Source organism: Orbicella faveolata, unplaced genomic scaffold (genome assembly GCF_042242905.1).
Source record: "Orbicella faveolata isolate gen_17 unplaced genomic scaffold, um_ofav_v1 contig_34, whole genome shotgun sequence".
Taxonomy (NCBI): Eukaryota; Metazoa; Cnidaria; class Anthozoa; order Scleractinia; family Merulinidae; genus Orbicella; species Orbicella faveolata.
In genome coordinates, this window is record NW_028301563.1 from 14,645,001 (window position 1) to 14,668,382 (window position 23,382).

At 41.6% G+C, this 23,382-nt stretch overlaps 1 protein-coding gene and 2 pseudogenes across 1 annotated transcript; all 3 read right to left on the reverse strand.

Moving 5' to 3' along the window:
- Window positions 1-2,046: 2,046 nt before the first annotated feature.
- LOC149104962 (ryncolin-1-like) lies at window positions 2,047-19,359 on the reverse strand. Its single transcript, XM_089272303.1, has 4 exons — window positions 19,311-19,359; window positions 18,909-19,019; window positions 5,187-5,567; window positions 2,047-3,485 (listed from the first exon to the last, which is right to left on the reverse strand). The coding sequence occupies exons 1-4, from the start codon at window positions 19,357-19,359 to the stop codon at window positions 3,238-3,240; spliced, it is 789 nt and encodes a 262-aa protein (XP_089128429.1). The 3' UTR covers window positions 2,047-3,237.
- LOC149104963 (uncharacterized) lies at window positions 7,075-8,640 on the reverse strand (annotated as a pseudogene).
- Window positions 8,887-10,981, reverse strand: LOC149104964 (uncharacterized; annotated as a pseudogene).
- Window positions 19,360-23,382: the final 4,023 nt, after the last annotated feature.

A 23,382-nucleotide genomic window follows, 5' to 3' on the forward strand; every position in this document is an offset into this window, starting at 1 on the left:
CAGCTTTGGCTGTCTCTTTGTTGCTCTGTTACATGTAATCTTGGTCATAAATATCCCTACTAGTAAAACCAATTACCCTAAAGGTTTCTAATTGGGAACACCTTACTAACATGCTTCCACTAAAAGCATCATATGGTTGGACGTACACTACACTTACATAAAACGCTTCTAGCATTTTTAAGGCATTAATTAAAGCTGCTTGAATAAATATTTGGTCAAGGTGTTAACTTACAGTTTAGAAAGTTGTTTGCTCTGGTCAGTTTTACTGACTGATTAAACTGACCGATTAAACTACAAATCATGCAATCAATTCTTGCTAACGCCTACGGCCGTTCAAAGGGGAGTAAAATTTACAGAACTCCCCTCGGTATTCGTTTCTATCTTATCCGAGATTTTTGTTTTCTTTTCCTTAATTTTCTTTCACATTAGTCACTTACATTACTTACAATGCACAATGAATTACTTACATTACTCACAATACAGGTCTCCTATACTAATATCACAATACTCTACTTACAGAACAATACTTACTTTACTTACAATAAGGGAGCTAAACAAACAACCCGAAACAATTCAAATGGCATACTAAAATTAACTAATAGTGCAAAATTACTGAACAAAACTTGAAAACAAATATATCACGAGAATGAAGAATTACGCTGTACCCCTAAGGGACCGTTCATTTTTTATGAGGGAGGGGGGGGCTGGTGGGATTTGGGAAGCACCATTTAAAAATCGCATGACCCCCCCCCCCTCAGCTTACCAATTTTTTCACGTGCCCCCCCCTTATAGCTGTCATTTTTTGGGATGACCCCCCCCAAAAAAAATTGAACAAACAATATTTAGATTTCAACTTTTTAATATTTCTCTATTATCCCCCTACTTCACGTTTTGTGCTCACTGTGAAGACAATATTTACAATCCCTATACTACAGAGAGCTGTTGTTTGAAAAACAAATCAGAAGAAAGAGAAGTCAATTTCGGATCTCCTAGTTATGGCTCGCCCTGAGCGTGTGGCATTTGGCCTCTCATTGGCATCTCCCTCATCTGAATTGATGAATGCCCACAGTTTTAATGTAAAACAGATCAAATGTATAGAAGCTAAGTTGACGAAGGTCACGCAGGACATGGAAGCACTAGAAAATAAGAGCAATTATAACAGCATATTCAAGGGCATACTCAAACATGCACAGCACATCAACAAAAGGAGAAGGAAAAAAGAAAACCGTAGAAAGTCAAATGAAAGAAAGAGGAACGGACTGAAAACAACGTCCAACGAGTTTATGGAATCTGTGTTGGAAACCCGCTAGGAAATGATCTTCCACAATGCCTTGTGTACCCTCCTAGAACGGCCATCCCGGAAGAGTGTATTAAAGTTGAGGATGTTGCCACGTCGTTGTTTAGAAGAGATGGGCCATACATCGCACAGCTCTTGGAAGGGAATTATTTCACCAATGCTGCAAGAAGCAGAATCACCACCAACCTTGAGCAAGAAGTCAGAGATTATGTTTACACCTTCATGTACCCTGAAGAGTACACTCTGACGGAAAGCATTGCTGCTTCGTGCAGCATCGGTGAAAGAGACTCCCATAGCAGCACAAGCGGCGACGAAGAACTCGATGTTAGCGAAGATGAAGATGAGTGCCAGTGAAAGTTGCATTCGAAAATAACAGTGTTAAATACTTCTTTTCAGTAGCTACAAATGCTTTTTTGTCGCCAAACGTTTTTTTAAAGCAGAAGGAAAGTTTGTAATAAATTTGTATCCTGCCTTCTATGTTTATCCTATAGCAATTTTTTTTGATATTCAAACATTATGCCATTTTAAAGTTTTACTAAAATATTTCACGTGACCCCCCCTTTTTCCCTTATTTTTTTGGGATGGCCCCCCCTGGAAAGCCATTTTTTTTTCGCATGGCCCCCCCCCAAATCCCACCAGTCCCCCCTACTTGATAAAAAATGAACGGTCCCTAATAAGAAGAATTCTTGGCAAACTCACAAGTCAAATCATATGGTTGCCATGGCAAAAAAAGAATCGAGGTAACAAACTAAAATAAATATCAATATAAGTAACTAATCAATACACTCGAGGAACAATAAGAATAGCAGAAGCAGAAATATTTGCATATTAAAAACATGCAAACTAATAGAGATAAAGCTTTTTGCTGCTAACATTATCATTTAGGGAAGGTTTCAAATCCCTTATTAGCAGAGTCTCCTTTATCTTTCAATGGGTAAGAAAGAATCATCCAAACGCAGTCGATATGTTTTACAAATGTCCAGATTTCTATAGTTACGGGGCCGAAGAAGGCTCTTTTGTAAGCCAAAACAGATATATATATTGAAAAGCTACTGAAACACAGTCAGCTACCATAAACACATCGGGCTCTCAAAGCATCGATAAAAGTGTCCTAAATAAATGTTATCATGTATCCAAAAGTAAATAAACCACAAAAACCAAACTTCTTTCCAAAGCTATATATTAGCATCTTTTGATGTTTCCTTTACCTTTAACATTCGATTGCCGGTTCAATTAGCAATGAACAGGGCTTGGAACTTTTCGTAAAAGAACATATTTCGTTTCCAGGTGGTTTATTAACCCTTTCGCGGTAAGTCCCTAAAAAGATCCCTTGTCAATTGTTTACCCCATATCAAGATTTGATTATGATAGACACCCTTAATGCATTCAATCCCTCAAAAAACGAGCCCAGAACAATAAAAATAGGAAAATCCTCTCCCACAAGCAAACCGACATACTAAAAGACTATCAGGGAATATGTCCCGTCATAATTAGCTATATCGATGGCTGGAGTAAATTGTGAATAAATGAAATGCCGTGTTGTTCAAATATGAATAAAAGTCGCTTGAGTAAATGCCAAATGAAAACAGTGCCAAAATGAACAAATACGTATACCAAATAGATCCCAAACATATCGTAAAATTCGTGCCAACAGATCCGTTGCGTCACAGTCCCTTGCACGAAGCAATCCGACTGAATGCTTTTTGTTGCAAGTATTTGCCCGTTCGACTAACTTAGTTGATATTAATGAAGTGCATGAAACTTCTGCATAAATAGCGCGAGTAATACGACGTCTTTATCTTCTCCCTAGACAAAAAAGTTCGGCATTTCCCGCCTGTTTCTCTAGGACTAGGACTAGCTAAATACGGTCAGGGACAATGAGTCTTGCTAAGATTGAGAACAGGGGATTAAGAAAAAGGGTTTCACCTGAAGTGCTTAGTCTAAAAATCCACCGGCCTGATCTTCATTTCTGCTCTCTTAATGGGGTAAATGTTACCCCATACCATAGTACCATTGTCCGCTCCGTTCCGATAGACACCATTTAGGTTGCTCAGTTTACAGTCACCGTACCACCAGGCTCCTCTTATTGGATTTACTGCGGCACAGTTAACTGTAGATCTGTCGTTATCCTGATCTTTTGTAGAGAATTTTTGGCCATTATGATAAGTGAACTTATCTCCAGCAGTTCCTAAACAAAGCATTAGAGAAACAAAAATAAGATTAAGTATTCCCATGTCCCAAAGATGATTTGCGCTTATAAGCGCTTATTTGCGCTTATATGAGCTTTTAAAGTTACGGCGATTAGTATCATAACGTTTTAGAAACTTTTATGATTACAAAATGTCACAAACGTTACTACTACAAAGATAAGATAGTGCTAATAGGCCATTTCCGAGTTGCCGCGTGCCTCAGTGTCAAAACGAGTCTTCGTGCGAAACCATTCATATGAAAATGTGTTCCGCCTACATGTTCATTTTCATGCAAATCAAACTCATTTTCATAAGAAAGGTTTTACACGAAGACTCGGTTTGAAACAGAGGCACAAGGAAAGTCGGAAATGACCTATTGATAATAATTCAAAATATAATTAACTTTAAAAGCAATGTTTTTGTAACAGCTCGACAGAGGCATAGTCAGCGCTCATTTAAGCAGATTAAGAATTTCACTTGCGTCTAGTTAGTGTCGACGTTCTTTGAGTGAGAAACAAAGTTCCATGATCATCTACTTGATCCTTAGTTACTGAGAATGGAACTGAAATATTTTGTTGCGTCCATCCTGGGACATCGTGGCTCTGTCTTAACATTGAATTTATAGTTATGAATATTCTTTTAGATGGTCCTCTGATTGCCAGAAAATGCATTACCTGGAGATCTCAAGAAAGTAAAGTCATGCTGTATCCTCTAGATATTTTTAGTTCATGGCTTGTCGAGCTAGGCGCTGTCTCTTGTTTACATTTTCGTAGAACAGTTAAGTAATGATTTTACGGAGGATTTTACAGTATGTTGATTTGTCTTTACCTAGATTTATTTTCTCCGGTAAAATAGTTACATGTGATGATAATGATAGTGATAATGTCTTTATTCATTTGATAAAAATGCATATCAAAAGTTACAAAGTAAAATCTGCTGGAATATCTAATAGGCACTCACAATATCAAAACTTGACTAAAAATGCTTAATTAAAATCATTAAATAGATAAGAAATTGAAAAGTCTTCGGAAATTGAAAAGTGACTGTATTTGAAGAAGAGCCTCGGAGAGGACACGAATAGTGAATTTAAAAGAGACGAACAGGTACTTAGTACCTTCGCTTGTTAAGCTGTGCCCAACACCCACCCCCCTCCCCCTGCCCTCTTTATATCTTATATACCGACAGAACTTAATTATGCACCTCTCCGAAAATGAAAAAAAAAAAAAAAAAAAAAAAAAAAGAGGAAACCAAAAGCTGTGATAACAAGCCAAAGGAAACTTGTGAAGTTTACTAGCTCGAATTCTGCCGTCCCCCTGTCGACCTTCGTTCATCCCCGATATTGAGTTTGGGGTAAAAGCGCTGGCTCCTTTCCGAATCAGTGGGCCAACGAATTTATGGGAAAAGATTCCTTTGGCATCTTGTCTTTGTCCATAGCCTGGCTTTCGTCAAAGAAAAATTTCCACTTATGCGTGTCACAAAAATGACAGTCATTTGGTTGCTTATTACATACAACCCCCCATTTAGTAAGTGATTATAAATACTATGACAAACTTCAGTTTGGTCCTACCAAGAAACAAATTTTCCACAACTTGGTACGAGATGAAAGAAATCAAGGAGCTTATTGGGTCTGTTGGTACTTAATTCCAACAGAATTCGTTCTAACTGAGATAATAGTTATCAAAGAACGTAAAAATTCAAACCTGTGTAGCTTCCCACGCTCAGTTTGTATTTCTCTCCCTCACTCGCCACTTCAAAGAAATCGTATTCGGCGTAATAGGTGTTCCCATCAAAGTCTTCCAGATCAACACGAAGCTTGTATCTTCCACTGCTAGTCAGACGGTGTATCTCGTCAAGCCCGAGCCAAAATTCACCAGTCAGAGATCCAAAGCCACGTTTGTACTCGGTCCAGCCTCGGTAGAAATCCACCGAGCCGTCCAGTCTCTTCTGGAATACTAACCACCCTCCTCCGGCTTTTGTTTGGTCACAGAACACTTTAATGATCCCTGCACCATCTGGGTTGATCGTATAAACACCGCTTTTCCTTTCTCCAGATTTGTAACTGTCAGCACAGCCTGTGGAAACTGTGGAGCAAAATATGTCAAGGTTCGTCGTCGTAAGTTTTACTGTGGTGATGATTTAGGAAAATCGTATTATTAGTATTTTATGTAATCATATCTGAAACATGGCATCCTTATAGAACTTATAATTTGCCTCGTCTATACATGACTAGACACTATCTCCACAAGGAGGGGTACGCAGCTTGAAGTGAATGTCTACAGAAAGCCAACACATACAAACCGCTTATCGATTTCAGTTCTCACCACCCCACGTGCCATAACAGATCTGCAGTCAGTACCTTGCTACGCGGGGCCCAGAACATACCATCAACACAAAAAGGGAACCGCGAAGAAACGAAACGAGTCAAGACTGTACTGCGAGACAATTATTATTCCTCATCCTTCATCAATAGCTGCGAAAGATCACTGTCGAAACTCCCAACTGATGTTACATCCAATGGTTTTGTGGCGCTACCCTATGTACAGGGCATTTCGGAAAGGATTAGTCGAATCTTAAGAAGAAATGCACAGAAAAATCAAGCAAAAATGCAAAAATTGCGGCCACGGTCAATGACACCAATCTTAAGTTTGAATTTGTAATGAGGTATTAACAAGTTTTCAAAGGTTTCGGTTTTTTTTCTCAAAATGCAGCCAGATTTTCGAATTATTTGAGAAAATCGATTTTCGCACTCTCGTTGGCGAAAAATAGCAGAATAATTAGCATAAATTGGCATTCGCGTAAAAGTCTTTGCGTAAGTAGTAAAGCCTATATGATGGGTAAGAAAGAAACTAATTTAAAAGGAGAAGTATCTGACACCTTATTTATGCCTACGTTTTGGTTCTAGATGATGGTTGTTGCTACGAGAAAACACATCCTTTGAAAAGGCTCCACCACAGTCTCAGCAAATCGAGTTTCACTTCATAATTACAAACCGACTATTCGATATGTGGCTATTGTTCAATTGGGCTCGTTTTTTGGCTATAACGTGTCTAAATGCTCTCCTTACATATCATATAAAAATTAGTCTGAGTTTTTAAGCGAGCGCTTTTTAAAACGGCTTCGAAAATTAAGTAATTTCACTAAAATTTGAAGCAATTACGGGATTCCCAACACTTGACAGTTCAGTACAAAAACGTATTGTCAGGAATCTTCCGATTGTTTCTAACATAAGAGATTTTCCCGATAATATTCACGTTTGAACGACCAACAGACTCGAATCACTTCACCATTTTTTAATTTCCCAACTCGAAGGAAATTAGGAAGATTACAATCGCTAGATCACACGACGACTCGCACACGGCTTTTTTGAAATCCTAAACTTACATCACGTGATTACAGCTTATCACTAAGCAACAAGAACAAAAAGGAACAAAGTTCACTTCCACCACGTGACAGTCACGCAGTCCATTTTCTAACAATCTCCCCCCATTTGTCTCGAGAGAGCAAATGTCTTAGAGGCTATCTTAATCTGATCAGTAAACAATACTAAAAAAATGAAAATCACAATAAACGAAAATAAAAACAGTCTCTCTAGTTTTCATCATCCATTTGTGCAAGTTCCTGGATACGAGCTCTGGCAGCAACCGCAGCGTTTCTTCGTGGTCTCAAGGCTTTCACAGTAGGGTTCAGAGCTGCTGGTGCCACTGTCATGTCACAGGTAAGTTCAAGTGGATATAAATGCTGCACTGGGCGCTCAATGACTGACTTGGGAGTGCGTAGCTTTGCTCCTCGGACCACACCATCTTGGCCAGTTATCAAGTCGATCAAACTCCCAACTTCCACTGACCACAGTTTTTCTCTTAGGACTTGATAATAACCACATCTCCTACCGCTGGATGGGTACTGTCACCCTTGTGCTTTAAACGATTTCTCTCCCGGAGCCCCCTCAGGTATTCTTTGGTCCAACGGGACCACACTGCATCTTTACACTTGCCCAAGTACTTTGCACGCTTTCGGAGGTCATTGCCTTGGATGTGGTTTGGCTCCAACTCTGGCAGTGCGTTCGGTTGCATGTGCAATAGAGAACTTGGGGAAAGGATAGGCAGGTCGATGTCATCCTCCACATAATCTAGTGGCCTGTTGTTAAGGGCAACTTCTACATCTAGCAGCACTTCTTGGAGTTCTTTCCACGACAGCAAACCATTTCCGATAGACTTGTACAGGGATCCTTTAACCAGCCCGATCAATCTTTCAAACTGGCCGCCCCACCAGGGCGCACGACTGAGATTGAATTTCCACTCGATCCCTTGCTGGGTGAGGAACCTATAGATCCTCTCATCTTTCATTACTAGCTCAATCCATTTGGATGCACTGACGAATGTTTTGCCATTGTCAGAGTAGATCCGCTGCGGCCTCCCGCGTCGGGCAATGAAGCACTTCAAGCTTCTGATGAACTCAGTGGTCTCAAGGTTTGGCGCAAGGTCTACATACACGGCACTTGTAAGGCTGCAAGCATACAGTGGGATATACGCCTTTCCTTCAGTTTTTGATTTCTTCCGGTACCTCAATGGTCCCGCAAAGTCCACACCAATAACTTGGAAGGGTATTCGGCCCACTGTGCGATCCCTTGGAAGGTTCCCTGGTGAGGAGAGGTATAAGCCTGCGCCCTGAACCGCCGACATCCATGGCAAGACTTCACGATCTTTTTAGTTAATCATCTCAGCGTGGCACCCAGTAGTACTCTCGCACTTTCGCCATCGTACTCCCGACTCCCCCGTGTAGCACTGCAACATGGGCCTGGGCCACCAACTTCTCAGTGTACTGTTGTCCATCTGGTAGGAATATCGGGTAGTGGCCCTGACCTCTGCCACTGCATTCCAGTACTCCATCTCTGTTTGGCTGTAGGTTCAGCTGCAGCTTGTCTTCTTGGTATCGCCCATCAGCAGTAGCTTGCGCATGTACTCGCTTCACCCAAAAGAGCTCTGCTTTCTTCGTTTCGTCTGCGGTTAGCGGGCCCTCCAGCCTCTTGGACTTCTTGGCACGAGAATTCTGGGTGAATCGAATTATCCATGCGGTCACTCGGATTGTTTTCCACTGGCTGAACTTCTCAAGGAGGCCATCCAGCTCGTCTGCCACCGCCACTGCCACTGCTAGCATGTTTCGTTTCGCTTTAGCTTCTGCCAATGATTCTTGTGTGGCATTCCTCACTATGTCAGGGGGCCAGCATGTTTTTTCTGACAACCACTCTGGTCCGTTTCACCACAAGGCATGGTTGGTCGCTTCTCCGCTTCGGCTTCCAACATCAGCTGGGTTGTCTGACGTTCTCACGTGATGCCACAGTACATCAGAATGCGCTTGAATCTTCTGAACTCTGTAGCTCACAAACTGTTTGTACTCTCCTGGTCATCTTATCCAATGCAGGGCAACGGTGCTATCGAGCCAACCGTACTTCATGGTTACAGGAAAGCCTTCTAAAGCTTCATTCACATTTGACAGGAGATTTACCGCCATGTGGCCAGACACCAACTCTAACCGAGGTATGATTAATCCCTTCTTCGCTAATCTTGCCCTTGATACAACTAGCCCTTGGTTGACACCCTTCTCTTGCACCACTACAGCATACACCGCAGCAGCCACACCTTTCCCACTAGCATCCCCGAAGGCGTGTAACTCAATGGTTTGGGTGTCTTCTTGATGTGCTGCTAATGACTGGGGTACGGTAACATGGCTTGGAAGTTTCTCCTCCCAGCGGACCCAATTTTGCATCAGGTTGCTTGGCAGTTTAGCATCCCAGGCTAGTTTCGAATCACAGATATCACTGTACAGGAATTTTCCATCCAGTGTGTATGGTGACACTAGCCCCAGTTGATCGTATATCTTGGCCACTTTACTGAGAATCCCCCGCTTTGTTGGCTCGGTGCTCTCTGATGGAAATTTAACGCTGATGGTATCGCTTTCTTTGTTCCACTGCAGACCGAGTAGAGAAGTTCCCTCCTTTCTTGAGGTACCTAACTGTTCCTTAGCATACGTTTCCTCTTCTGAAACTGGTACTGAACATGCTGTCTCCAACTTCTTCACGTCTGAGTGCCACTTGTGCAACTCAAATGTTCCTTTAGCAAATATCTCCACAGATGCTGACTTAATTGTTTTTGCCTTGGCCTGAGTGGGCCCTCCACTGATAAGTCATCTACATAAAGGCTTTTCTCAATTTCACGAACAATCCCTGGGTACTTCTCTCTGCAGCTTTCCAGGAGATGTTGTACGACTCCCCGGAGGGAAATGGTGAGCAGGTAAGGCCAAAAAGGGCTCTTGTGAACCTAGAGGCTTCTACTGTCTGGCTGTTCAGATCTCTTAACCAATGAAACCTTTGCGTGTCACGGTCCTCTTCTCGGATTCTAGCTTGGAGAAACGCTTGTTTGATATCTCCTGCAATTGCAACGGAGTGGAAACGAGCACGGACCAAAACAGTCCACAACTGATTTTGAAGGGGAGGCCCAGGATTTAAACATTCATTCAACGAAGGTGCTCCAGAGTTTGCTCGAGCGGATGCATCGTAAACGACACGAAGCTTAGTGGTTTCTGGCGATTCACGCACCACTGGTTTGTGTGGGATGTAGAACTCCCCACTCTGGGTCACAGGTCCAGAGACTCTTTCAACTATGCCGGCCTCGATCTGATCCTGTATGACCTGATCATACTGCTCAATTGTTCCTTGGCTCCGTAACTTTGTCACAAGATTCGCCAACCGTCGAAGACTTCCTACTTCATTGCTGGGAAGGGGAGGATGGTTGCCTCTCCATGGAAGGCCCGTCTCATACTATCCTTCTGCATCTTGTGTCAACTGCTTTTTGAACTCCGCATAAACTTCAACTTGGTCACTAGTGGGCGAATCAGCTAGGCACAGTACATCTAGCTTACACAAGTTGTCATAGTCCACGTGTGAAGTCTGTGTGAAGAACACTGAAGACAAATCCACTTCCTTTCCAGGAGACATTATGGTCCAACCGAACTTGGTCTTCTCTCCCATAGGCTCACCTAGGGTTCCAACACGGGGTGTAGTTTCGGTCTTGATTTTGGCACAATCACTGGCTCCCAGGATGAGATGTACTGGCAGGATATCCTTAGAGTCCTTGTCTTCCATTTCAATTCCTTTCAGGTAGGCATACTTGGCCAAGCCCTGCTCGTAGCGAGGGTTTTCCAAAAAGAGTAGCTGATTATTCTCCACTTTAGTTATTTCAGTGTTCAAGCAAACGTCCCTAGAGGTTGAACTGACTTGCACTTGAAATATTTCGACTTGCTTAGTAACTGCGCCTAACATCATCTCAATTTGACGTACTTCCCGTTGATAAGGGCGGACTTGCAGGAGGTTGAGGAGTGCTGCTGAAGCGTAAGAAGTACCCGCTGCAGTATCCAAAAGCGCCCGACACTTCACTCCTTGGACCTTCACAACCACCACTGGATGTGTCACCGCTGTTTTCCCTGTTGAGGTGGCTATCATCAGTTGCTCACCAAGGCTATCACAGATGGAGGTGTGATGCCTCTTTTGACAAACTTGACATAATACACGACATGTGCAATCTGCAGCCTTATGTCTGGTACCCGCGCAATTGAAGCAAAGGTGTTTGTTGCTGAGCACTCGCTTGCGCTCATCGACCGATGCGACTGTTTTGCAATCGACTGATTTGTGGTCAGGTTTCTCACAATAGACACACCCCCGAACTCGTTTGTCTTTCTGCTGGGCTTGAAACGATCTGTCTCTCCATAGAAAGGGTGGCTTTTTCCGGTCAGGCAGCTTCCCGGTCTGTTCACGTACCGCTCCTGATTCCTTGTAGCTTGTCGATGGACATTCTCACGTACCCACTGATTTCTTTCAACTTTCTGAGCGTCTCCAAAGACTGCACGTTAAACAACAACTTTTCGTACAACTCGTGAATCTTATTTGGATGTGAGCCAGTGATCATGGGAAGCGCCATTATGTTCTGCATATACGCGTTTACAATTTCGCTCATATGACCATATTTCGACGTTAGGATGTTTTAAGCCCGCTGATATCCTTCTGTCGTGAAGGGCAAACCATCAATGGTGGTTTTAACCTTGGGATCAACAAGCTCCTTGAGGTACGAGAACTTTGTTACGGCAGCCACTTCAGAACGATCGATTTCAGCCTCGAACTGGTTCCAAAAACGTGGCCAGTCCGTTAACTCTCCGCTAAACTTAGTGATGATCAGCTTTGGCAATTTAGCGCTTTTCACTGGAGCAGGCGACGCCGCAACTTGGCCTACTTGACTTTTCCTCGCTTCTTGCATCTTCTTCCAAATTCCAGCTTCTGTTCTAGCTGTACACGCTCAAACTGCAGTTGTTTGTCTCGATCTCTCTCGGCCAGCTCCTCTTCGCCTTTCTTCGCTTGCAGATTTGTTTTATAATTGATTTGGACGAGTGTTTCCGATAAATACGTGATTTCCTCGTCAGCCGTTGCTTGTTGTGCTTTAACTCCAGCGCTCCATTCTGCTAGATCGTCCACTTGAACGCCACTCTCCAATTTCGCTTTTTCAATCTGTGTTTTTACGCTTTCGACCTTCTTCACAGTCGCTCGAAGAGCTTCACGATGTCGTTCGATTCCTTCGCTGTTTGCTTTCTCGAGGATCCCCTTGGTTTTCCCTCGATTAAACGTAAGAATTTTAAGTTGCACGTCCAGTTCCGAGGTCAACGCCTCCATTGTTGTTCGAGCTTCAGGTCTGACTCCCTTGCTTTGTTTCGTTGTTTCGCTCACGGTCCCGTCGGAGGTGCCAGTTTGTGTCAGGAATCTTCCGATTGCTTTTAACACAAGAGATTTTCCAGATAATATTCACGTTTGAACGACCAACAGACTCGAATCACTTCACTATTTTTTAATGTCCCAACTCGAAGGAAATTAGGAAGATTACAATCGCTAAATCACACGACGACTCGCAGCCGGCTTTTCTGAAATCCTAAACATACATCACGTGATTACAGCTTATCACCAAGCAACGAGAACAAAAAGGAACAAAGTTCACTTCCACCGCGTGACAGTCACGCAGTCCATTTTGTAACAGTATTTAGTAAGCCGAAAACGCAGGTTTTAAATGAAATTATTTCTCTAAACTCTGCTTCACAGCTTATAAAGGATGACTTCCTTTAACATGCCGTACAGCTATTCTCCACTTTATGCTGCGGTCCAGATTTTGTTGAGGAACGTAACTTACCGGTACTTCATTCGGTCAAGGGTCACGACTTTAAAGTCACGGTAACGTCAGTCCGTAACGCTCCTTCACAAACGGCTGTAACGCACAACGATGGAAATGAAATTTTCAAGATCAGGAAATGCATTCTAGTACCACAACAAATTTATTTCATCTATCCTTACAATTTGTGGCCACTCGGGAAACTCGGATTAGACAGTGGGATTTGATGTGTTTTTGTTCTCTACTTATTCAATGGCGCCTATTTCAATGGTGGCCATTAATGTGTGGGACATAAGTTAATACAGGATCATAATTTCTTGGCAGGATTATAATCTCTTGGTTAATGTCGTTAAGCTGGGAGGGTAGGGCTTAAATATAACCGGATCCCGGGAGCTTTTTTTTTAAGAGCGAAGGGGGGTGGGGCTTGTCAATGGTAATTTACCGTACCCTTTCTATGTCATTTGTATTTTGCGGTCCCAGTGTGACCGCGCCATCTTTATGCTCCAAAAATTCTTCACGTGATACCATTACCACGTTACAAAGTGAGAAAGTATGTTATGGGGGATAGCGGCTGCATTTCTTCAAAACATCTTCAATTCGACTAAGGTAGGTCTCGAAATATCTCGATTACAGCTAAACAAAGGAACCATTTCTACTGACTCCGGCAGTGATATCTTTCGTATCGGAACAGCAATAGCTGCCAACAATGGTGAGAAACGAACACGCCACGCTTCTGAGACGGACTGTCCAATTACGCCAAAAATAGATCCCTTGATCAAGAGTTGTTGATTTCACCTCTCTTTTTCCCTGCCAGGAGCGTCACGCATTGTAATGACGGCGCGTGACCAATTCACTAGATTAGAAACTCTGGAAATAGCATTTTATTCAGATTCACGAAATGGGTACCGGTTTAATAGGAGAATGTTTATATTAAGCACATAATCATTATCAGCTTTTTTCCTTTCTGAGCAAGATCACTATTGGACACCAAGGCGAACGTGAAGCAAGGACGATCCACTCCTCCCCCACCGTTAATGGTGCTTTTTTTCGTTCCTTCCAAAACATCTGTTCCTTCTAAAAACATCAGAAATTTAAGTGATTATTGCATAGAGGTCAAACCCTTTTCTTCCACGATATAATCAAGACTCGCTTGAAATAATTTATTTGTTAATTTTTCTTGTTAAAGTTGTCTCAGGGTAATTGCTTGTCATTCCATGCTAACAAACAATTTACACGTGGAAAAATGGTGACAGTATATCATTGAACCCGACATGCGTTACAGGCTTAATCTAGTAACGTAATAAAAAGGTCGCCGCAGGCTCGTGTTTTCTACATTTCTCGAGTGTTCTCAAATGTCCGGAGTGTTTGAACAGTGTAATACACGGCTTAGGCTTCTTCATTTGATTTACGATATAGATTTTACGCACGCAAAACAATAAACACGCTTTTTCTATGTTTTATTTAAGCAATAGAGCACTCTTTCTATGGGTTTACTGGCGCAATAAACCACGCGGGATGTTGGGAGAACAAGAGAAAAGCTTGTACTCGAAAAACACTCGAAAAGCCTGTAAATCACTCGCCTAACGGGTCGTGATTTACAGGCTTTTCGAGTGTTCTCCCAACATCCCAAGTGGTTTATTGCGCCGGTAAACACATAGAAAGAGTGGTCTATCGCTTTTATGAAGTAACTATGGAAAAAAAAGCCTGTCAATGAGAGGATAATTTATTGTACTGTTCGCAATCAACTTGCTTATTCTCATCAAATTCATGAGATGACGCGACAAACCAATCACAGCGACTGAAAGAATGAAAGCATAGACTCCGCGCCGGACACGAAATCCGCAGGGCAAAGCGACGAAAACATTTCACGTTAAGAAAGTTTTAAGAAAGGAAAGGAAAAGGTTATCGGTGAAAGGCAAAAAGAATATTAATTAACTCAAAAGTATTCTGACAGGGAAATGCAGGGATTTGTAGGGGGAATCGGTCATCATGAAAGTAAAAAGCTGTACGAAAAGTTTTCAAGTAGTCCAAAGTGCATGTGCCTGGCGAAGTGATTCAACGCAGTGTTTAACGATAACTTTCCAAAGTTTTGCGAATGGAATAAAGGTTACTTACAGAAACGCTGCTTCCGAAATTTATTCAGAATTTATTTACTTGTGCTGAAGGCTATGAAGTCCGTGTTTCTCTGTATTTTGCTAGATGAAAACTATTGCTTGAAAGCTAAGCTTATGGAAACCAAATTCATTTATCGTGTTATGCATGCATGCATTTAAGCTCAAGCTTAATTTAAACCCAAAATTTCTGATAGAAAGAAATCTTTTCCCTGCTTTTTTGACAACCCAAATTGATGAGTCAAGCCTAGCTGACTCCGTCCTCCACAGACCGTGGAAAGCACGGAAAAAAGGGTTTAAAACTTCCTTAATTTTAATCTAATATTTGCCGCGGAAAAACAGATAAAGCTTCATATGACGACCAACTTCTTGTCCTTTTTTTCCTTGTAAATTTTTATGTTGAATGAAAAGATATTCGTGTTATTGATCGTATCTCGACCAGTGAAAGGCAAAACTGCTTATTACATTTGTTATCGCTAGAGTTCCGAGTTCTCTAGTTCCCGCGTAGAGCTGCCATAGATCGGGAACCGTGGTTTACTGGTACAATAGACCATAGGTTAAGCAACTCTATTAACTAATCAGAACGTGCGTAGTATCTCAGTTATTTTATAAACTCTGATAAAACATGGATTTTGACCAATCAGAGCGCGCGCAGGGTCCTATCTATATTATAAACAGTAATAAAGAATACGCCATCACCTGGTGACGTTTTTAGAGTCTCAGTGATTAGTGATGTAACGCAATCCTAATCCAGTTTGTATCGCGAATTTTTGGGGCGGATTTGTTCGCCGATGTGCCTTCTCCCCCCACAGCAGGGGCAAATTACACCATGGGCGCATGCACGCAGTCATGAATTCGCCGTATAGATTCGAAGTGTGTGTGATTTCTGCAAAGCTGCATGCATTTTGACCCGCTAGCCTTCGACAACAGGTAACTAAAGCCTGCGTCATCAGGAAAGAATGTTTTGTGGCTCGGCGACGGCAAACGACCGTGAGTTGTACTAAGACTGAAAACAAATCATCCATGTAGCTCGCAAATGGCCGTGATGACCCTCAGATTTGTGTTCAGCAAATAAATTTTCCGATTTGCAGCTCGGCAAATTCGTTGTGCCCATAATTGGTTGTCAGAAAACAAACTTTCCGTCCTGTGTAACTCGGCAAAAGGTCGTGTTTTGTGGTCAGAATGGTTAATTCACCTTTTTCATTTGTGAAAACAAGATGTATATGCGAGCAATGTAAACAATACTAACACTGAAAAAATTTAAAAACATTTGGCGACGCACTGTCTTGCAGGGTCGCTGCTAAAACTTTATTTTCTGATGAAATATTTGCTACAGGTGTTGGTGATCTGAAATTGAATTCTAAGTGTCGCCAACAGTTCAAGTGCCTTACCTGGAAAATATTTTGTCCAGTACAAGTTAATACTTCATTAATTAAAAACACTTTTACCGCAGGTTTCAACTTCACGTGCAGATTGTTATCTGTCATTCGATCAAACTTATTACTACTTTGATATAATGTACTCCTTTATCACCACTTCCATCGCAGCATTAGATTAACGGAATTAAAACCTTAAATCAATCACTATTGGATCAAAGCGGTTGTTTGAGGCAGCAGCTTAAACCGCTTCAGTGTTTCGTTACCTTGAGAATCTGCAAATTATTTGGAATTTCAAAGAAAATTCTCAGATTTTGGAAGCGTTTTTCAAAGTGCCCGCTTAAAAACCCAAGCAAATGTTTATATCTCGTGCAAGAAGAGTATTTCAACATCTTATAGCCATAAAATGAGCTCGATTCGAGCTCGGCCACATAACGAAAAGTCTTTTTGCAATTATAGACTATAACTTGCTTTGCAACGGCTATTGTCAAATCTTCATCAAAGGATATGTTTTTCACAGTGACAGCTATCATTTGCAACCGAAAAACAGACAAGTATAGAGTGCCAAAAACTTTCTTCTTTTAATATTAGTATCTAATTCCCGAAGATAGAATTTTAACTACTAACGGGAGGACGTTTTTGCAATGCTATTTTTTTTTTGCCAATTTATTCGGCCATTTTTTGGCCAGAGAGAGCGTGAAATCCAATGTGCCAAATATTCCTGAAAGTAGGCCATATTTAGAAAATGAACCCCCAAACCTTTAAAAACTCATAAATACCTCTCTATAAACTCGAAACAAAGGTCACTTAAATTTTGACCGTGGCCACGCTTTGCTCGATATTTCTGTGCATTTGCTCTTAAGGCAACAACTAATCAAAGTCGTCTTCAAACCATTGCGAACTGTGAACAGTTTCTTCCCGCGACCTAAAGCCTAGGAAAAGGTTGATTGGCCACAATCTTACAAAGTGCGCAAAAGCGGTTGCACCGAATGCAGTTTTCTATACTGCGGTAAAACTAAACAATCACTGAAAACTCGGATTGCAGAACACAAAAGGGCTGTTTCTATGTTCGACCATGACTCCAAGAACTCCTGCCATGTCCACGAAAACAACCACAAAATGGATTTTGGAGGTCTCAGAGTTGTTGGATACGAAGCTAACTTTCACGAGCGACTCTGGAAGCTTAGATGCCAATAAAGGATCTGCAATCTGGAAATGACCACATCGTCATCCCAGAAGTCAACAAGTCTTCGCATGCGCATAAGTCTCGCGCTACGTTTTCTTGAAACTTCACGCGGAATTTTCCTCAGCGCGCGTTCGACGTGAAGTTTTTTGAATCACGCGTACTAACGTTAGTATTTCAATTGATGAAGGCTCAAGCACCAGCCGAAATGTCTTGAAAAAAAGCATAAAAAATAGTCAGTGGCAAACCATTATCTTACAAAATAGTAACACAATGCAATGAAATGAAATTTAGCAATAAGCATTTCACCAAGCCGAATGAATAGGAAATTTCCGAATTACCTTTAGCCTCTTTCTCAAAGCGAGTTTTGGTGCCCCGCATCCTTTCATACGCAAGTTATGCTCATTTTCATATGAGTAGTTGTCCACCAGGCCTCGCTTTGATAGAGAGGCTTAAGGCAACTCGGAAATGGGCTATTGAACAAACAAAACGAGGAAATGTCCATAAACAAAATAAACAAACCACCATGTGCGACAGTAAAATCCTGATCGCTTTCAAAGCATAAACTTCACATCGAAAGGGGACCGAATGAAAAAAAATGTTAAAGAAACGTCATTTAAGATTGATTATAATTCAAGATATCGCTGACAAGTGCATTTGGAAGCAGAAAAACGTGCAAAATTTCAAAGACTTCGACGTATTATCAAATGATTTTCACTTTTGGGTCGTGGGCTCCTTGTGTAGTTTGTGATTATTCAAAACAGAAAGCCAAACAATATAAACAGAAAACCTCACCGCAAAGTTACAAAACAAATTCTCGCTTATCCTGGGTTAGCTTAATCGGGCTTTGGACAACCCGGCCCAGGGGCTCCGCTTTTAAGCTTGGCTAAATCTATATATTATTAATGCAGCTACGACTGAGCAGTCATTTTATCCGCGGTAGTTTTACCAGTGTCTTTAAAAAATCGAATCCAACTTTGAAGACATACTGTACATTACCATTTCGTTTTCTGAAGTCCTAAAAAAACTAAGCTACACAATTACTTGACAATGACATCCGACTATGTTGAAACGTCGTTCATTAATTTTGGTAATTTTTGTGTTGAAGAGGTCCTTAAAGCTGCTTCAAAATCGGCGATCAGCTCAAACCACAGCTCAAAGCGCACATCTTCATCGTCATGTTTTTGAAACCATCGAAAGATAGGATATTCTCCAGGTATTGCTCACCAGCAAGGTTCTTACTAATCTCTACGCTAAGATATTCCTCTTTAGTGTTTCTGAAAATATTGTGTCTTTTCATTTTAAGACCCAAAGAGGGAATTTTCTGTGTTGTAAATGAAAGCAAGACTTTTGAAACATCATGTCCTGCACAGTGGTACATTTTGTATTGGTTTACATGTAGTGGCCGGACCGTCGACAACCATACGTACAGTGACGCCTTAGCCAACAAATGTTCGCATCGATAGGTTACCAGATTTTCTTACCCATAGTGCTCCACTGGCGGGAGTCCGCTATAGAGGAAATTCAACTAATTTTGGATATTGTTACCTACTTTCACACTGTGTTCCATTAAATCCTGGTGCGCAGCTGCAGTTGAATCCGTTCACTCGGTCTGTACAGGTCCCGTTGTTCTTACATGGATGACTTGCGCAGTCATCGATATCTGTTTAAGAAGATAGAACGGATTAAAATACAATAGCTAATTCCATAGTAATAGACGTCCAACAGTAGCAATTAAATGTAGATATGATGATAGAAGCGAATGCAGCCATAACACTACTGGAAAAAAGAGGTGAAAAAATTTTCAGGGTTTTGAACGGGATTCGAACCCGCGACTTTTACTATACCTGTGCAATGCTCTCCCAGCTGAGCTGAATGTGTGGGTTGGCCCTTTAAGGGTTGAAAATATATTAAGGAAAATATATTATTTTGGCTGCAGTCACCTATTTCTTACTGTGTTCCATTAAATCCTGGTGCGCAGCTGCAGTTGTGGGTTGGCCCATAAAGGGCCAACCCACACACGGTCGCTCTCATCTGGCTTTGATAGCCCAGTTGGAAGAGCATTGCACCGGTATCGCAAAGGTCGTGGGTTCGAATCCCGTTCGAAAGCCTGAAAATTTTTTCAGGTCTTTTTTCCAGTAGTGTTATGGCTGCATTCGCATCTATAATCATGTCTGCAATAGTTTATGTTATACTTGAGAAAGCCCAGAGCAAAACTAATAACACTGAACAACTGTATTTGCACACCAGGAGCGTATTCTCAATTTACAGTGATATAAATTCAAGGTCCTTTCATGGCCGCCTGAAATAGACACAGCACAGCAACTTGGACAGGACAGTAAAGGGATATAGGATTACTAACATTGCGTCTGAGAGTACTTGAAAACTTTGAGATTATTTGCTTGTTATACGGAAAAAGAAAACATCTTCATCAAATGTCCATCATGATCATAATCCAATCAGGGGATCACAATGGATTTTCTCCGTAGAATATCTGTGAAACCGATATTTCACAGAGATTTCTTGCCGGCGGGAAACTTGTAGGCGCTCGCCTTCAAGTGCATGGGGAAGATAAAGCCGGTTTGACTGTTTATTATTAGAAAATCTCAGCAGACTTGAAATCCAACTATCTGGCTCTCAGCTCCATGACCTATATAGGCCATTTCTGTTAATGTTGTCATTTATAGACCGATTCTTCTCTCCCTGATAAATTTAACTCTAAACAAATAGTTTTGCGCAGATGGAGCCCGGCGTTTCGTTCTTTATGAAAAGCACCTCATAAATTAAACAGTCGATGCCAATGTCTTGAATGCAACTTTTTGCTATGGGGACGCTTATTGGAAGAATTTATAACAACACTCTCCTGGCTATTTCATTAACAGTAAGGAAGCATAAATTACATGTAAAAGTTCGTAAAAATTTGATTTAGCATCAAGGTTGCACGCATCGTGGGTATGGCTTATTTTGTAGGATACAGAGTCTCCAATCATGGAAACAGCCTGGAATTTGAGGCATTTTATAGGCGCAGGAGGCTTATTGAAGAGGTTTGAAAATAGTAAATCGAGGTAAAACCCCAAACGTCTAGTTACCTAGTTTAGACATGTCACAACGAGCCGGGACTACTTCGCCAGGTTTAATTGAATCGAACCAGTAGTTACCGCTGACTGCATCTTCTCCTTCACTCGCCCTGATCTCGGCGCACGACTCAGCTGGCAACTCGGGAACGGATCCAATAGGAACTAAAAATAGAAAAGTCAAAAACATTGTTTTTTAGCGCTTTTCTGTCATTACTAAACACCACTAATGTTAAGCTCTCTTGACGAAAGCTGCGGGCTTTGTTCGTAGTCCTCGGGATACAAGGAGATTCTGGGCACGCTTGCATAAGATACGAATACTATCCTCAAAAAAACATAGAGATGAACATTCAAAGAAGAACAATACCTCTTTCCCTGAATCGTTTAATATAGAACCGATCGCTGTCCGGAACAAAATCTTCAGGTCTGGCTTCTTTGGTGCGGTTGTTCAACTCACATATGCTTTGGCTGATGACGTAATTAAAGCTTTGACATCTGATGTCATCATCACACTTGTCTAAACAATTAAGCCAGATTCCGGTCTTCTCCTCGATGTAGGTATATCCTTTTAACATCATGCCGCGGATGGAATATTCGCCTCGAATTATACACTGCTGAGCGTCCAGTTTATAAAACATCTGAGACATCAGAAGCACCGTGATGGCCATACTTATGCCGGCTTCTGAAACTGTCATATGGAGAGAAAAATGTCGAGTCTTGCATAATATGTTTCTTGTACCTTACATAAAAAAAATTAACCGTTAGATGCAAGCGGCCATCTCGCTCTCTTATAGCTGAGTATCAATGAGCAGAAATAGCTGTGAATGGCAGCGACACAAAACGCCACCCCTTATTACACCGTGTTGCTTGTAAGCAATCTTGTAAGGTCTGTAAGCAATCTCGAAATAAATTTTAAAAAACTACAAAATAATCTTGAATCAGGCAATAGTCTTTACTTGAAACGTATTCGTCGAATTCTAGGCCTATAAAAACAAAGAGATAACAAAACAGACACACCACAAGAATCTAGAATATCTCAAACAGAATATCTCACTAACGCTCTGTATCTAGGGAGCGGCTGGTGAGGGAACGCTTTGTCAATCATTGGAATTTACTTCAATTTGTGAGAAAAAGCGGTGAAAAACTCAGGCTGCGTCCACACTACAATGGAGAAATTTGAAAACACGGCTATCTTTCTATGGTTAGGCCTACCGTCTCCTCTAACCCGTCATGAAAACGCTCTTGAAACAGGACGAATTTGAAAACACGGCTATCTTCCTATGGTTAGGCCTACCGTCTCCTCTAACCCGTCATGAAAACGCTCTTGAAACGGCAGGAATTTGAAAACACGGCTATCTTTCTATGGTTAGGCATACCGTCTCCTCTAATCCGTCATGAAAACGCTCTTGAAACAGGACGAATTTGAAAACACGGCTATCTTTCTATGGTTAGGCCTACCGTCTCCTCTAACTCGTCATGAAAACGCTCTTGAAACAGGACGAATTTGAAAACACGGCTATCTTTCTATGGTTAGGCCTACCGTCTCCTCTAACCCGTCATGAAAACGCTCTTGAAGCAGGACGAATTTGAAAACACGGCTATCTTTCTATGGTTAGGCCTACAGTCTCCTCTAACCCGTCATGAAAACGCTCTTGAAACAGGAGAAATTTGAAAACACGGCCATCTTTCTATGGCTAGGCCTACCGTCTCCTCTAACCCGTCATGAAAACGCTCTTGAAACAGGAGAAATTTGAAAACACGGCCATCTTTCTATGGCTAGGCCTACCGTCTCCTCTAATCCGTCACGAAAACGCTCTTTAGACTGGAGGAATTTGAAAACATGGCTATCTTTCTATGGTTAGGCCTACCGTGTCCCCTAACCCGTCACGAAAACGCTCTTCAAATTGGAGGAGTTTGAAAACACGACTATCTTTCTATGGTTAGGCCTACCGTCTCCTCTAATCCGTCATGAAAACGCTCTTCAAACTGGAGGAATTTGAAAACGGCGGCTTGCGTTTTAGTGTGAACGGGAAACATTTTGAAAACAGATCTTTTCGAAAACGACGACATAACGATAATCAAGTGATCTCCCTACCAGAGTTTTGCTCAAACACAAATCCAAAATGACCGGTGATTGTTGCATTTTCCAAATTTTTCCAGCGTAGCGTGGAAGAAAACATTTACTACGTTTTCAGACGTGGCCTGTTGTATTGATAACCTTTAATAATAACTACTTATTATATGGCTGTGTCTCACAAGGACTGGAAACTACCGAATTCACGAATTTGATTAGCGATGCGCGCGTTTACCGATTCATTCATCGTCTCAAACCCAGGACAAAACTACACACAGTGAACTTTACGTATTCCGTTAAAAACACACAATTCTTTACGGGAAAAATGATTGTCACAGCCTCAAAAAGGTATTTTAGTATCGTGGTGCCACAACTTGATGGGGGAGTTCCGACTTATGTGGCGAAACGTCAACGCATATAGAAAAGACAGAAAGTGCTTCAAAATAGTTCAAACCAAGGGTCTTTCGGTAAAAGAAAATACTAATGCTTCAGAATGTACTGCTCAGAATAACTTGATCTTCGCATTCCCTTTCGACAACATATCTTCGCCTTCTTCATTCTAGGATTTATGGATGAACTTTTCAAGCCTTGTGAACGTCTAAAACTTCCTGCAGTGATCAGAAACGCTGCTACCGACAGAAATCGCCCGATTGTTTACATCTGATGATACTTGAACCTGATTTACACTTGCTTGGGTTAAAGCGAGGGAATTTATTTGATGAGAACTGTGGCGGAGTTCAATATTCCAGTAATTTTTGTGACTAAGATGATAACTTATAAGTTTCTTCGTGGGGTTCTGCTCAGGATGCATGACAGATCTGCCGATGGTGTTTTTCACTTAGCGATTTTAGCTTTACCTAAGACTCGGTAAACTTTGA